Consider the following 15,794-nt stretch of genomic DNA (forward strand, 5'->3'; position numbering starts at 1 on the left):
CCATCTAGATAAACGAAGGCCTGTGGAAGTCATATACATGGATTTTGCAAAAGCATTTGATAAATTTCCCGTAATCGTTTACAAATTGAGGTCTGTTGGCATGGACCCTAGAGTATGTACCTGGTTACAGGGGCGCATTAAAAGGGTGGTGATACATAGCGAGTACTCAGAATGGTCAGGAGTGGTAAGTGGGTTCCCCCGAGGATCTGTTCTGGGACTATTTATGTTAAATGTATTCATAAATGATATAAAGGTTGGTATAAATAGCTCAATCTCATTTTTTTGCTGACGATACAAAGCTAAGCAGGCCAATAACATCACAGCGAGATGTGGAAACTTTACAGGAGGACCGCAATAGAATAATGGGATGGGCAAATGAGGTTTAATGTTGACAAATGTAAAATAATGCATTTGGGTGCTAAAGATATGAACACAAGTTACTTGCTAGGGGGGAGAACCATTGGGGGAATTCAGGATGGAAAAATATCTGAGGGTCCTAGTAGGTGACAGGGTCTGCAATGGCATGCAGTTGCAAGTTGCTGCAAACAAAGCAAAAAGGGAATTTATTCAAGAGATTAAACGATAATTCTGCCACTTTACAAGACTCTAGTCCAACGGCATATTGAGTATGCTGCCAGTTGTGGTCACTAGTCCACAGGAAGGATCTGGAACTGGAGAGAATCCAGAGAATGGCAACAAAGCTAATAAAAGGACTGGAGGACCTCAGTTATGAGGAACTACTACAAGCATTAAACATATTTTCTCTGGAGAAGATACACTTCAGAGGAGATATGATAGCATTTTACAAATACCTTAATGGTGATTCTAGCAAAGGGAAATACTTTTCAGTGGCAGGGAGTTTAAAAAGACACACAGCAATTAATTGAAACTGGAAGAGAATCGGTTTACCTTTAAACTGCGTAGAGGGTTCTTTACTGTCGTGGCTTGAAGGATGTGGAACTCCCTTCCACAAGCAGTGGTGTCAGCAGGGAGTGTCGATAGTTTAAAAAAAACGATTAGATGGGCATCTTAATGATCACAACATATAGGTCTATGGGAATTATTATTGACATAAACTCATGCACACATCCACACAAGCTGAACTGGATGGATTGGTGTCTTTTTTCAACCTTACCAACTTTGCTTGCTGAAGGGGGAGGTGTTAAAGCAGAACACACTTCCTTTTGAGAATTTAGTTCTGCTTTATGCAACATGAGTGCTTCGAAAACCACTCACTTTAGGTTTAGTTAACACCTCATCGGTATGAAACACCAAAATTCCCCTTATAATTTATAGTGGCCATTCATACCTGGAAGTGCTTGCATGAAACTTGTCACATTAAGCTTGAAAAAGTACATGAGCTTCTTTGGGGCAGAGTCTGGCATTTTTGGTCCCTATTGACTTCAATGTGAGCAGGCCCGGATTTACTCTCTTTGCCGCCCCAAGGCCGTGCCCTTCAATGCCGCCCCCCCACACACACACAGGGGCTGAGTGATATAGTGAGCGGCTATAGTCGCCGGCTGTATTACGGGAGCACGGCCGCATGAACTAACCCATATGCGAGAGAGCTCGCATGAAGGGGGTTAGTTCTTGTGGGGAGGAGCCGAGACAGCCGCTGAGGGACCCCAGAGGACCAGGTTCGGGGCCACTCTGTGCAAAATGAGCTGCACAGTGGAGGTAAGTATAACATGTTTGTTATTTTAAAAAAAGAAAAAGATTGCCTTTACAACCCCTTTAATGAGCCTGTTGCACAAATCACTTTATTACATTTTATTTATATCTATGGCTGCTATGCATATTTATATAATCCATATTTAGCACTATAATATTTAACTGACTGCTTGCTTCATCATCATCATGTACGATTGTGCGTGTGTGCCAAGCAGAAGCAGCCAATCAAATATAGTGCTCAATATGGATTATATAAATATGCATGTAACATGTAATAAAGTGATTTGCGCAACAGCCTGTTGCACAAATCACTTTATTACACTTTATTTGTGATATTTATGGCTGTTATGCATATATAATTCATATGTAGCACTATAATATTTAACTGGCTGCTTGCTTCTGCTTGGGCCTGGCACAGTGGCACACACACATGCACAACATGATCATCAATCATCTTCAAGAGGTACCTGCTAGGTAGCACTAGTGCGTAATCCCTGCTGGCTGCTGCTGCCTGGGGGTTCCCCTTCTTTTTCTGGTGGTGGTGGTGATGTCACAGTCTCAGACCCCCGGGGAGATGATGCCGGCCGCTCAGAGAGGGTAGGGATCCCCTTCTTTTTCTCGTGACTCGTCTCTTCTCCTCGTGTCACAAGTCACGTCACTGGTCACAGAAACCCCCGCTCCTGGCCTGGGGTAGAAGATGATGCCGGACGTGCGGTAGGCGCAGAGTAGGGTAGGCAGAGCATTAGGCTCTTCCAGTTACCTTTTTTTTTCTTCTAACCAGGAAGTCATCGCGCGCTACCGCGCGCCTGACGCTCGGCAAGTGCCGGCGCTGCCACCCGGCGGGGGCTATGTTAGTGCGCGGGGGGGGCGGCCTAGAAAGCCGAGAAGTCGCTGCAGGAGGGGTACCGCCCCTGCACCCACTGCCACCCCAAGGCCTGGCCTCGGTGGCCTTGCGGGAAATCTGGCCCTGCCCCTGGGGCAGGGGACAGATGAAGTAAATGTGCCAAATCTCTGCAGGTCTCTCACTCCTCTTAAAGGGGTTGTAAAGGTTAGTTCTTTATTTTCTAAATAGGTTCCTTTAAGCTAGTTCACTTACCTTTTTAATTCGATTTCCTTTCTAAATGTTTTTTTTTCTTTGTCCGAATTTCTTACTTCCTGTTCCTCCTCAGTAAGCTGTTCAGTAAGCAGTTCTGACTGACTTTCCACTACTCAGATGATGGTGGAAAGCTTACTGAGGAGAAACAGGAAGTGGGAAATTCAAACAAAAAAAAAACATTTAGGGCCAGATTCAGAAAGAAGTTACGCTGGCGTATCTATTGATACGCCGCTTAACTTCTAGGATGCTCCGGCGTATCTTTTTTCTGTATTCAGAAAACAAGATACGCCGGAATTTTGCTAAGATCCGACAAGAGTAAGCCTCTTACGCCGTTGTATCTTAGTTGCATTATTACGCTGGCCGCTAGGTGGCACTTCCGTAGATTTACGCGAGGAATATGCAAATTAGGTAGATACGCCGATTCACGTACGTACGCCCGGCGCATTTGTTTACGTAAGGCTTTTTCTGGCGTAAAGTTACACCTGCTATATGAGGCGTACGCAATGTTAAGTATGGACGTCGGGCCACCGTCTAATTTTTTACGTTTTACGTCGTTTGCGTAAGTCGTTCGCGAATAGGGCTGTGCGTAAGTTACGTTCACGTCTAAAGCATTGACGATTTGCGGCGTAATTTGGAGCATGCGCACTGGGATTCTTTCACGGACGGCGCATGCGCCGTTCGTAAGAAACGTCAAATTTGTGGGGTCACGATTAGTTAGCATAGAACACGCCCCCAACCAGCCTCTTTTGAATTAGGCGGGCTTACGCCGCCCGATATACGCTACGCCGCCGTAACTAAAGGCGCAACTTCTTTGTGAATACAGTACTCGCCTTTTAAGTTACGGCGGCGCAGCGTTTCTGAGATACGCTACGCCCGCCTAAAGATAGGCGCCTGTACGTGAATCTGGCCCTTAGAAGGGAAATCGAAGGAAAAGGTAAGTGAAACAACAATGCACTAGCTTAAAGGAACCAATTTAGAAAATAAAAGACAAACCTTTACAACCCCTTTAACTGACCCAGTGGAGTATGTTTGCGATGGTCATTGTCACACTTCCCCACACAATGGGGTTAATCTACTAAAACTAGAGTAAAAAATATGGTGGAGCTGTGCATGGTAGCCAATCAGCTTCAAACTTAAGCTTTGAAAATAAAAAAAAAGTTCCTATGCAAAGCTGCATCAGATTTCACACTCTACTTTTAGTAAATCAACCATACTGTACAGTTTCCCATTGCAGTCTTTATCATGTCCATGGCTATAGGAAATCCTCTTTATTGTGCCCATTCATATGTCACATTCTGTTCCAAATGGCCATACTGCTTGTGGGCCCAGTTCATCAAGACAGTGCCAATTGGCACAACTGCATTCACCTTGGCAATGTTATCTGCCACTTTGTTATAGTTCGCAAAGTCTGGGACTAGGGGCACGCATGCATCAACATGCCCCACTTTTATGGTGAGGGAGTGAACTTCCAACCAGATGTAGTCCCACACATTCTTGCCTCTCCATGAATCATTCACTTACTGGACATAGGCATCCAAGTTGCCAGTCCTTTAAAGATCACCCAGCTTTCAGTATAGATAGTGACACAGGAAGAAGCATTCTCCTGAAGAGTCATTTCTACAGCTTTCAACTCTGCATACTACCTGGACCCTCCAATTACGGTCCCCTGCAGGACTGTCTGTACTCCGCTTGAAGGATGCTGCTGTCCACTGATGTGCAGACGATGTGTAGCTATGACTAAGCATTGATATCCAATGCGAAACGCGTCAGCTGTTTTTCCCACTGTGTGCTGATACCTGTAGTGCATTTTTCCTTTACCCAATAAAGGGCACGTCTTTTTAAGAAATTGGAGTGCGGCTGTCCATATCTTTCCTCTTTTGCATATCCCGTGCATTGCCTGCACCCATTGGTTTCTGAGTGGACATTGATTGTTCTAGTGTGCTCACCTGGAGCGGCAGCCTTCCTACCTGAACCATGCTGACTCTTTCATGTCTTCTGACAGACTCAGAAATTTCTTTGTCTGGCTGGGTGCTGGCAAAAGTAACAAGCCCTGCTAACTGTTTTGAAACTGCCATTTCATCAGTGTCTGATTCCGAGCTACAGTTGCCCTAGGAGTTTGTCCATTATCTCTGACCCATTCCCCTATTGACAATGCAGTATGGATGGTGACTGGGTCCTGTCTTGTAATAGTCTCTACATATTGAAGTGCTGTGTAGGCTGCAAACAAGTGTTTCCCTAGGGGCATATATCTCTTATGTGCCCCTGTCAGTTGCTTAGACCAAAATGCAATGGGTATTGCTTTCTGTCTTTTCATTTGGCTGCACAGACTCCAAAATATGGTATCATACTGCTCCACTACATCCAGCTGAAATTGCACTCCTTGTCTCACAGGTCCCAATTACTAAAGCTGCAAAATTGATTCTTTAGCAGTATTTATTGCAGTCTGCTGCTCTGAATCCCATGCAAATTCATTATTTTTCCTGCCAACATTGCATATACTGTAGGTATAAGGATCAGTCAAAGATGTGGGATGAACAATCTTCAGAATTCAACAACTCCAATGAACTTCTGTGCTTCGTTTTGTAGTAGAGGGCAACAGTGCCGGGGGGATAGTTTACACAACTGTATGTGGAATTTTCCTCTGTGGCCCAGTCCACATCATTCTCAGCAGTTTCATCTCTGTGGCAAGTCCCTGCATTTTGTGTCTGTTGATAGCCCATCCTCTGTTCTCCATGTGCGCAGGTGCAGTGCTTCAGTGACATCTTCTTTTGTCCCTGAGATCATGCTGTCATCAATGTAGTTAAACACAGCGACTGTCAAATTCAGGGTACTTAAATCTCCAGTTATTAGTCCATCACAAATCGGAGAATGAAGGTAGCCTTGCGGAAGGATGATGAAAGTATACTGGCAGCCATCCCACACAAAAGCAAACTGGTCCTAAAACTCTTAATCTATCAAATTTGAGAAAAGAGCAGTAGCTAGGTCTATCACAGCATGATATTCTTCTGCTTTCTTTGCAAATTTCCTCAATGATGCAGATCATATCAGGTACAGCTGACTTCAATGGAGGTGCCACTTTGTTTACACCTCTGTAATCCAGTCATTTTACATGTCCCATCAGGTTTCTGTACTGGGAAAACCAGAAACGAGAAAGGACTTACAGCAGATCTAAGGATACCTTCTCTCAAAAGTTCTTGAAGTCTACCTAATTACTTTGTGTACTCTAGGATGTCTGCACTGCTTGAGACAGACTGGCTTCTGGGAGGAATTTAGACAGGGTTCCATTTTGCATGATCTCTCAGCACAGTCTTCACCATCCTAACCAAATACGCTTTATCACGTACCCGAATGTGAATGTACCCCTGTTCAGTCCGAATTGACTGACATTGAAGTAGATCCATTCCAAGAATATTTTCAGATAACTCTGATACCAAAACTTGTCCAAACTCCTGGTCCCTTTCACTTGTGTCATATTACCCTCCCCCAAACCTTCTATTCGGAAAAAAAATGATGCCCTGTCATTGACAGTGTTTCCATCTTTACCGCTCTTCCTTCTGGATTTGTGGGCTTCAGCTGCAGCACAGACCTTTGGATTAGTAGCACGTTCACCATGCCCTCATTTCAGAGCAGTGTGCATGCACCAGAGATGTCCCCAACTGTAACACAAGAGAATATCTCCCATACGATACATGTTTAGGAGATACTCATTTTACATACAGATAGGTTTTCATTATAACCGTACCCGTAGCAAAGTCTGCTACCGCTTTAAAACACTGACCATTTGATCACTGAGTGCACAAGCAACCGTTTCAGGGAACCATTAAATCAATGGGTTTAGTTCCAGCCTCTTAAAAAAAAAAAAAAAAAATTAAAAGACAGCAGCTTCAAATACTGTAGCTGACTGACTTAATATAACCACTTAAGCCCCGGACCATTTTGCAGCTAAATGCCCAGGCCAGGTTTTGCGATTCGGCACTGCGTCGCTTTAACAGACAATTGCGCGGTCGTGCGACGTGGCTCCCAAACAAAATTGGCGTCCTTTTTCCCCCACAAATAGAGCTTTCTTTTGGTGGTATTTGATCACCTCTGCGGTTTTTATTTTTTGCGCTATAAACAAAAATAGAGCGACAATTTTGAAAAAAATGCAATATTTTTTACTATAATAAATATCCCCCAAAAACATATATAACATTATTTTTTTTTCCTCAGTTTAGGCCGATACGTATTCTTCTACCTATTTTTGGTAAAAAAAATCGCAATAAGCGTTTATCGATTGGTTTGCGCAAAATTTATAGCGTTTACAAAATAGGGGATAGTTTTATTGCATTTTTATTAATTATTTTTTTTTTACTACTATTGGCGGCGATCAGCGATTTTTTTCGTGACTGCGACATTATGGCGGACACTTCGGACAATTTTGACACATTTTTGGGACCATTGTCATTTTCACAGCAAAAAATGCATTTAAATTGCATTGTTTATTGTGAAAATGACAGTTGCAGTTTGGGAGTTAACCACAGGGGGCGCTGTAGGGGTTAGTGTTAACTTAGTGTGTGTTTACAACTTTAGGGGGGTGTGGCTGTAGGACTGACGTCATCGATCGAGTCTCCCTTATAAAAGGGATCACTCGATCGAGACGCCGCCACAGTGAAGCACGGGGAAGCCGTGTTTACATACGGCTCTCCCCGTGCTTCAGCCTCGGGGAGCGATCGCGACGGAGCGGCTATAAACTAATAGCTGCGCCGTCATCGCCCCGGATCGCTCCCCGAGGGAACCCGCCCGCAGCGGGGTGTCCCGATCGGACCCCCCACCCGCTAGAAGGCAAGGACGTATATATACGTCCTTCTGCCTGTCCGTGCTATTCTGCGGACGTAAATAGTCGTGCGGCGGGCGTTAAGGGGATAAGGATACCTGTCCAGGGATCCTGTGATGTCGGCCCCCCCAAAGCCAATTCGTCTATCGGCTTGGGTGCAGGCACCGGGATTTCAACTAAGGCAGTGGTTCTCAACTCCTGTCCTCAGGACTGTTGTGGAAATTTTTATTAATGTATGTTGTCAGATGTCCCCCAGTGTCGGTTTTGCTGTAGTGCGCTCATGTGAGCGTATTCACACAAACAGACGTTGGTGGAAGACCATTGACGCAAACACCTTCCCATGGACACAGCAGATTTGCACGCTCCTTTTAGGGATGTCCCATTTATGCCTCAGCAAGGGACTGGCCAATTCTTGTCGACTGCATTAAATGACTCTGAGCGAACAGATCTGCGTACATGGGAACTATAGCATAACTATACGAAAATTATGGTTATATGATCCATGATTAAGTATGGTTTGCGCCAATGGCAGCAGTGAGTTGGTGGAGACGGGTGGGGGCCATCTTGCCCTCACTCGTAACTCAGCCGAGCAGGAGACAGGACCTGATCACCTCCGCTGCTGCCGACGGCTCCGGTAAGCTCTGGAGGTCGCGGAAGGCCCTCTCCCGCCGCCTATAGCAGTGATCTTGTGGCAAATCCGCCGCGGAGACCACCGTTATCGTTTAAAGGACCGCTCACAGGAAAGATGGATATCTCGGTTGTGGCAGCGGCTGCTGCCGTTACCGAGATATCCATCTTTAAAGTGATGACGTATATATACGTGAGCGGGTCCTTAAGTGGTTAAAAGTATAGCAGCTGACTTTTAATAAACAGCCACTCACCTGTCCCACCCGTCCAGCAATGCCGCCCCCTCCTCTCCCCGATGACTCTATTGGAACTGTGGGCACCCGGCCGTGACAGCTTGTGGCTTCACGGCCGGGCGCGCACCACACGAGTCGCGCTGCGCTCTCGAAATGGATAGGCGATCTTCTGGGACCTTTCACGTGTCCCGGGAGATCGCCTAGAGGGAGGGGCCGCCTAGGCAGCCCTCTAGGCGGAAGTCCCCTTCAAATCAAAGAACCCACCCTCCCCCCCCAAAAAAAATTACATGCCAAATGTGGAATGTAAGGGGGCGAGGAGAACTTAAAGCGGAGGTTCACCCAAAAACACTTGGCTCCCAAAACACAACGGGGACCAGTGGGAACAGCGCAGCGTGACTCGCGCATGCGCAGTAGGGAACCGGGCAGGGAAGCCGCAGCGCTTCACTTCCCGATTCCCTCACCGAGGATGGCGGTGGGGGAAGCCGAAAGCCGAGCGGCATGCCGATGTCGCGGGCGACCTGGACAGGTAAGTCTAGCTGCTGTATTTAAAGCTGCTGGCTTAAAAAAAAAAAAATCAGGCGCTTTTGGGTGGAACTCCGCTTGAAGCCTCCCCTGTAGAAGTACTTCTCTTCTCCTCACCTGACTGACATAACATCCCCTCAGTCAGCCACGCTCTGGAGCTCCAGAGCGCGGGCAAACAGAGGGGGCGTGGTTAACGCAAGTTGAGAGCGCGGGCAAACAGAGGGGGCGTGGTTAACGCAGGTTGATGGACAAGAGCCATTGGCGAGTGCGTCATGTGTTTATCGGCGGAGATTTGTGACGTGCGAGCTCATGTTCCAACTAATGTCGACTAGAGGGCGTACCTAAGTTCCAACTAGTGTCGACTAGAGGGCGTACCTGAGCCAGGGATGGGTGGGGCTACGAAGGCCGTTTCACCGGCCACCTTGTTTGGCTGACACCTTGTGCTGGTTACCGTTGTGTGTGAGAAGAACATCGAGCAGAGCCCGCCCCCTGCCTCCCTCCTCCGCCGGTGCATGTGCTTGTGTCTACAGCGGGCCGGCCTCCTGTCTTCCTGCTGACAAGATGGCGGCGGCGGAGAGCAGAGTACTGTCCTATACCGTGTACAAGTGGAGCTCGTTCTCCTCCAGTTACCTCCCCGAGTGAGTACATAGGAGGGGTCTCCCCCCCGCACTATACATAAGACGTCTTCTCCCGGCTCAGGCGCTGCTTTGTCCTGGGACAGCGGTGTGCAGAGAGCAGGCCGGAGCCGTGCTTCTAGTAAATACGGCGCTGTGTGGGACACGTGACCCCGGTGTGTGCTGAGGACAAGTGTCCGCTCTGTGCGATCACCTCCATTGTTTGTAGCATGGGGCCAGATCTGGAGGCATTATGAGAAATGGAGGGCGATGTGTGTGATCTCCAGGAGATGTCTGATCGCTGGACTGTCTTCTGTATAGAGATTGGAGTGATCAGAGACAGCATCCTACAGATCACACATGGAGCAGGACCATGCATGTGTCTGATCAGTGGGGGGATTCACAGCGGGCAGTTTTGTGCATCATCTGGAGCAGGGGTCTTATTCTGGTGGCCCTTCAGCTGTTGTGAAACTACAAGTCCCATGAGGCATTGCAAGGCTGACAGTTACAAGCATGACTCTCACAGGCAGAAGTATGATGGGACTTGTAGTTTTGCAACAGCTGGAGGGCCGCTCGTCACATTTGGCTACCCGCTGTGCACATGTGTGACGCCGCCATATGAGTTCCAACGCTTTTACAAATGTGATGGGTAGGCGAATGTGACAAAGAATATAGCTAGAGAATTTATCTGAAAGGAATTTGTGAACGTTTTAGTAATTGTAAAATTGTTGGAACGCATATGGCGGCGTCGCGCATGCGTACTCCAGCGGGTAGCCATATGTGATGAATTACCGCAAGTTTGGGGCCCTTGAATTCTGGGGGGTTCATTGGCCATGTTATCACTGGTCAAAGTGGCTGTCCTTGGAGTCGCTGCCTACACCCTCTTCTCTTAAAGCGGTATTAAACCCATTTATTATATTGCAGCGTACCAATTAGATGTGGTGGCTGCGTTTTAGTCTTTTTATTCATGCTTCCATTTCTTTTCACCTGCTGATCCAGCTAGCGAGTCTAAATTTTAAAAAGAACAAGCTCTCCAGCAGAATGTTGCGGAGGGATGAGAAAACCATTTGCTACTGACAGGAGTGTTTACAATAATCGGCTTTTCTTTATGTAAGACCTTTTATCATGGGGGGGCGACGACTACGACTGTTGCTGTCACCTTTCAGACGTAGAAGAATCTGCCCAACTGGATGCGCCAGACAGATTTCCGGTGTGTGTCTGCTTTGCAGAGCAGATACAGCCTGCTGTTCTCTATGGGGTGGTCGGATAGAAATGGACCGTCTGTCCGTGTCCATCCGATCCACCGGATAAACGGGGAACTTATATCGGATGCTGGCGGGTGACAGCTGACACGTCCGCTGACCCATAGAGAACTATGGGTGGTTAGATCGGGGTCCGCCTGAAAAACAGACAAGTGGACACGATCAGTCCACTGGTGTGAAAGGGACCTAGCTGATTTTAAAGGGTAAGCTGGAGTTTGGCTTCAATCTGCTAATGCATTTCACACTCCCCTTACCCCAGACTGCCAATGCTGCTATTCAAATGTGCCTCCCGTGCGCCTTCATCCAGAGTGGGCACACTCTAATACAGGAGGTGTGCTGCTGGCCAGATCACCAGGTGAAAACAGAGGAGAAATAGCTTAAAGCAGAGTTCCATCCATTTAAAAGTCAGCAGCTACAAAAAGTGTAGCTGCTGACTTTTAATCACTCACCTGTCCCACGGTCCAGCTATGCTGGCGCACAAAGCCCCCCTCCTCTCCGAAATTCTAACTGTGGGTGTCTGGCTGTGGCTTTCCAGCCGGGCGCGCGCAGTGAATGGTAGGGCAATCTTCTGGGACATGTGATATGTCCCAGAAGATTTCAGGGAGGAAGTGGGAGCTGGGTGCCCATAAACTGGGTATCCGTCTGCCCCCCAAAAAAGGGGACGTCAGGGGGTCACCGTCACTTAAAGCGGAAGTTCCATTTTTGGGTGGAACTCCGCTTTAACAAGAAAACTGAGGCAGACACCACATCTAATGACTGGTAAACTGCAATATATTAAAAAAACTAATATTTTGAGTTTTTAAATGAGAAACCTAAAAAAAAAAACATTCATGCTCCCCTAGATGGCTGCAGCACCAATCCTAGCTGCATCTGTCCCCCACCACCTCCTAAGGCTGAGAATTGAGCACTCAAACATCACTGATTACTCGGCTTCACGCATCTGGTAGGATCCCGACTGTAATGTTGGGATTGAACCAAAGCCTGATTTGGCTGAGTGATGTCAGCTGACAGCGGGATGAAAATGTGTTGCAGGAATGTAGAACAAAGTGCACTTCTGTGACCCACCGGAGAAGTGGGGTCAAAAGAGCTTTGACATTACATCTCCTTCAATACCACTTTAAAGCAAACATTATATTGCAGCTTACTCATTTTTAAATTTGATGCCTGTATTTTTCTTTTGTAGCCTTTTTTTTTTTTTTTTCATCTGGTGATCTAGCCAGTAAGTGTTTTTATCAACAGAACAAGCTCTCCTGCAGATGTAGCAGTTGGAGGAATGAGACCAACCATTTACCACTGACAGGGTGCTAACAATTATTGGCTTTTATTTCCAAAAAGTAAAAAACTGGTTGCTGTAACAGCTTACAGGGGGTCCCTGGGTTACGAACCCATTAGACTTTCCTCCTGTTTGTAGATAGGAAATGTTCTTAAGTTGGCTGCGCATGCGCAGCCCGGCAATTACGGACATTTCTGATGTTCCATCAAATTCCGTTCTGCACATGCGTGGCCAATTACGGACATTTCCAGAGGCTCCGTTTGGCCGCGCAGAACAGCAGACGGTCTGCAGAAAATGGCAGAGGGTGCCTGGTTCGTAAGTAGAAGTTTGTAACTCAGGCGTTCGTAAGTCGGGGACCCCCTGTATAAGGCTTTATGTACATGGGGCTTTAAAAAAATCTCCACACTTCAGCATATTTTACATTTTTTTTTTTTTTTAGCCTCCAGTGTCCATGCGCAAGTGGGCACTTCAAAGCCAAACCCCAGCGGGGTCCAGATCATTTTCAATCTATCTATTGCCTTTCCACGCAATAGAAGACGATCTAATGATCGATTTTCTCTTAAACAAGAAATTTGGAACACTTTTGTTTGTCCACTGCTGTCAGAATACAATTGCACAGTGGGGAGGATTCCTCCATCTACTTCACTTGTGGAATAGATGGGGGCAATAATTTTATTTTCTGATTGAAGAAAAATGATGATTAATGTATGGGTAGCCTCAGGCTCCGTTCACACCGGTACATGCATGTTCTCTTGCGCTGTGCTTAGGACAGCCCATTCATTACAGTTCTGTTCTGTGCGAAAAGAAATACAAGCACTTTTTTTATTTTAATTTTTTTGTAAATTTCACGGCTCCAGTGCCCAAATTAGGAAGTCGGGGTACCATTGGGGAAAAAAAAAACTTGGCAGCCTTTATGTAGGCACATTCACTTTACCAAGTGAAAACCAAGCTAATGAACCTTACAAATCATATATTAAACATTTTAAGTGATTCTACAGTTTTAAGTTTGGGGATTTTTTTGTTTTTACCCTGATGCATTCTATGCGTCAAGGTAAAAAAAAACTCCCCATTATCTTTCAAAGCCCTCTATCTCTTAAAGCGAAAGTTCACACAAAAAGTGAACCTCCGCTTTTTGGATCCCCCCCCCCCCCCCGGTGTCGCATTTGGCACCTTTCAGGGGGGTGCAGATACCTGTCTGAGACAGTTATTTGCACCACTTCTGGGTTCTGACTCCTGCGGGGAGTCCAGCCTTGTGACGCCACACCCTCGCAGTCTTCTGAGAAACACTGTTCCCAGGAGAGAGCGGGGACCAGTGACGCCGCGCCGCGATCCTCGCACATGCGCAGTAGGGAATCGTGCAGTGAAGTCGCAAGGCTTCACTTCCTGATTCCCTTCCGAGGATGGCGGCGGAAGCAGCCGAGGACCAAGCAATTGCTCAGCCTCGTCTGCTGACATCGCGGGCGCGCTGGACAGGTAAGTGTCCATTTTTTAAAAGTCATCAGCTGCAGGATTTGTAGCTGCTGGCTTTAAAATAAAAATAACGTTATACTTGCCTGCTCTGTTGAAGTGGATTTGCACATAGAAGCCCCAATCCTCTTTTCGGGTCCCTCTTCTGCTCTCCTGGCCCCTCCCCCGGATGTGTTCCACCACAACAAGCAATTTACTGTGGGGGCAGCTAAGCTGCAGCTCCGTTTGTCCATTCAGACACGGAGCCTGGGTTTGGCCCCATCCCCTCTCTCCTGATTGGCTAATGGACTTGGCAGCAGGAGTCAATGACGCAGCAGCTGTGTCTCAGCAAATCAGGAGGGAGAGTCCCAGCCAGCCGAGGCACTGGTTGACAGAAATGGAGCTCAGATAAGTATTAGGGGGTGCTGGGGCAGCTGTTGTACACAAGTTTTTTTTATTTTTTTTTATTTTTTTTATCTCTCTCTGTCCCATACATTGGGAGGGATTTCGCTGCACTTCTGTCCCATAGCCAAAATGGGAAGTAAGAGGAAATCCCTCTATAGCAGTGTTTCTCAATTCCAGTCCTCAGGCCCCCCCCCAACAGGTCAGGTTTTCAGGATTTCCATTATTTTGATCAGTTTCACTGCCTTAGGCTGGGTTCACACTACTACACTACTTTCATCCTACTTTGCCCTGTGTTCAATGTTTCCCTATGAGAGCGTCTTGTAGCGTCCTACACAAGTCGGTCCGACTTTGAAAATGCTCCCTGTACTACTTTTGGTCCTACATTGATCCTACTTCAGCCCATTGAATATTATTGAAGTCGGACCAAAGTAGTATCCTGTTCATGAAAGTAGGATGGATGTAGGACCAATGTAGGATAAATGTAGGACCAATGTAGCAGAGCAAAGTAGGATGAAAGTAGTGTAGTAGTGTGAACCCAGCCTTAGTAATCACCACAGCCTTTTCATCTGAGGGAAATCCTGAAAACCTGACCTGTTGGGGGGGCCTGAGGACTGGAATTGAGAAACACTGCTCTATAGTGATAGAACCCTGGTGTTTATGTATTGGAAGGTTTCTCTTTTATTACTGTTACAATGTCAAGCCAAAATTTGGTATTTTCGTTTACTTTCAGTGTAATAGGTACACGTGATAATTGGGGTGAATCTCCCTAATGGAGCAGACAGCCATAAAAGCCTGACTTGTTCTTATCCCTCTCCACTTGTATAAAAAAAAAAGTTTCACCTCCTAGTTACAATTATCTATCTATCATGTTCGGGTGCCAGTCATTTTCAGTGGCGTCAAACCCGGTGCGGTATTGTCGCAATTGCAACACATGAAGCTTTTCACCCAAAAGAAGTTCCCACTCCTTTTTGGATGACAAACCTGTTGCAGTTTGCCGCAATTTTAGAAACATAATCGCGCCAAACCCGTACCACATCTGTACCATTAAAAATGAATGTCACCTGAACATGCATTGTGCGATTTGAGATTGCATCACCCTGCACTGGAGGTGATGACACAGAGGCAGTCCACCGCTAAAGCTTGGGGTGGCCTATCTGCTGGGGAACCTTAGGATATTTTCATATTTTGGAACGTATTGCACCCGTATTCAAGGGGTCTAATATATTTTTAGGCCCAGAATCATCACTGTCCACCATCTCCTTAATATAATTTGAACCATTCAATGGTGGAAAAACCGCCTAACATGAAAGCAGGATTTAAAAGGTGGATGGTCTCACAGAAAGACATAACAATGCTTTTGAAAATGATCACCTTTATTCCATAAGTCTATAAAAACAGGAATATATCAACCCCTATGTTATAAACCTAGATGTCACAAAATGGCAAAAAGAGTATTACAGAACAACCAACAAGCATGTTCCTGGGTAATATATCACAGCATTTTACATTTGGATTTTAGTCGTATTGCAGTCACAGAGAAGCTAACATTTTAATAACCATGTGGCGTAATTCAACGGGGCACTGAAAAGTGGATCGACTGAAAGCACTATACTAATGATGAGAGATTCGGCCACTCGTTTTTCTTCCAATCTTCTTATGTGTTTACTGTACCGGTCTTTAGGCTGGGTTCACACTATTGCGAATTGGATGCAGGCTTCCCCCACATCCAATTTGCTAGCACATCCTCCCATGTGGAGCAGCTGGTATAAAGAGATGTTAGTTTTATACCTATTGAAATTGAAATCTAATCTGCTAAAAACAGACAGATGTGT

General features: G+C 46.2%; 1 protein-coding gene across 2 annotated transcripts in view; it reads left to right on the forward strand.

Annotated features, from left to right (window-relative positions):
• Nucleotides 1-9,271: 9,271 nt before the first annotated feature.
• Nucleotides 9,272-15,794, forward strand: part of MKLN1 (muskelin 1) — an 83,763-nt gene continuing 77,240 nt past the window's right edge. For both annotated transcript variants that reach the window (XR_005747884.1, XM_040343302.1), the window contains exon 1: nucleotides 9,272-9,600. Coding sequence is in view for 1 of the 2 variants with exons in the window: in XM_040343302.1 (XP_040199236.1) it covers nucleotides 9,524-9,600 (77 nt within the window). In the remaining variant the exon portion in view is untranslated. The remainder of the gene's footprint in view (nucleotides 9,601-15,794) is intronic.

The sequence above is a fragment of the Rana temporaria genome, chromosome 3 (genome assembly GCF_905171775.1).
Source record: "Rana temporaria chromosome 3, aRanTem1.1, whole genome shotgun sequence".
In the NCBI taxonomy this organism is placed as follows: Eukaryota; Metazoa; Chordata; class Amphibia; order Anura; family Ranidae; genus Rana; species Rana temporaria.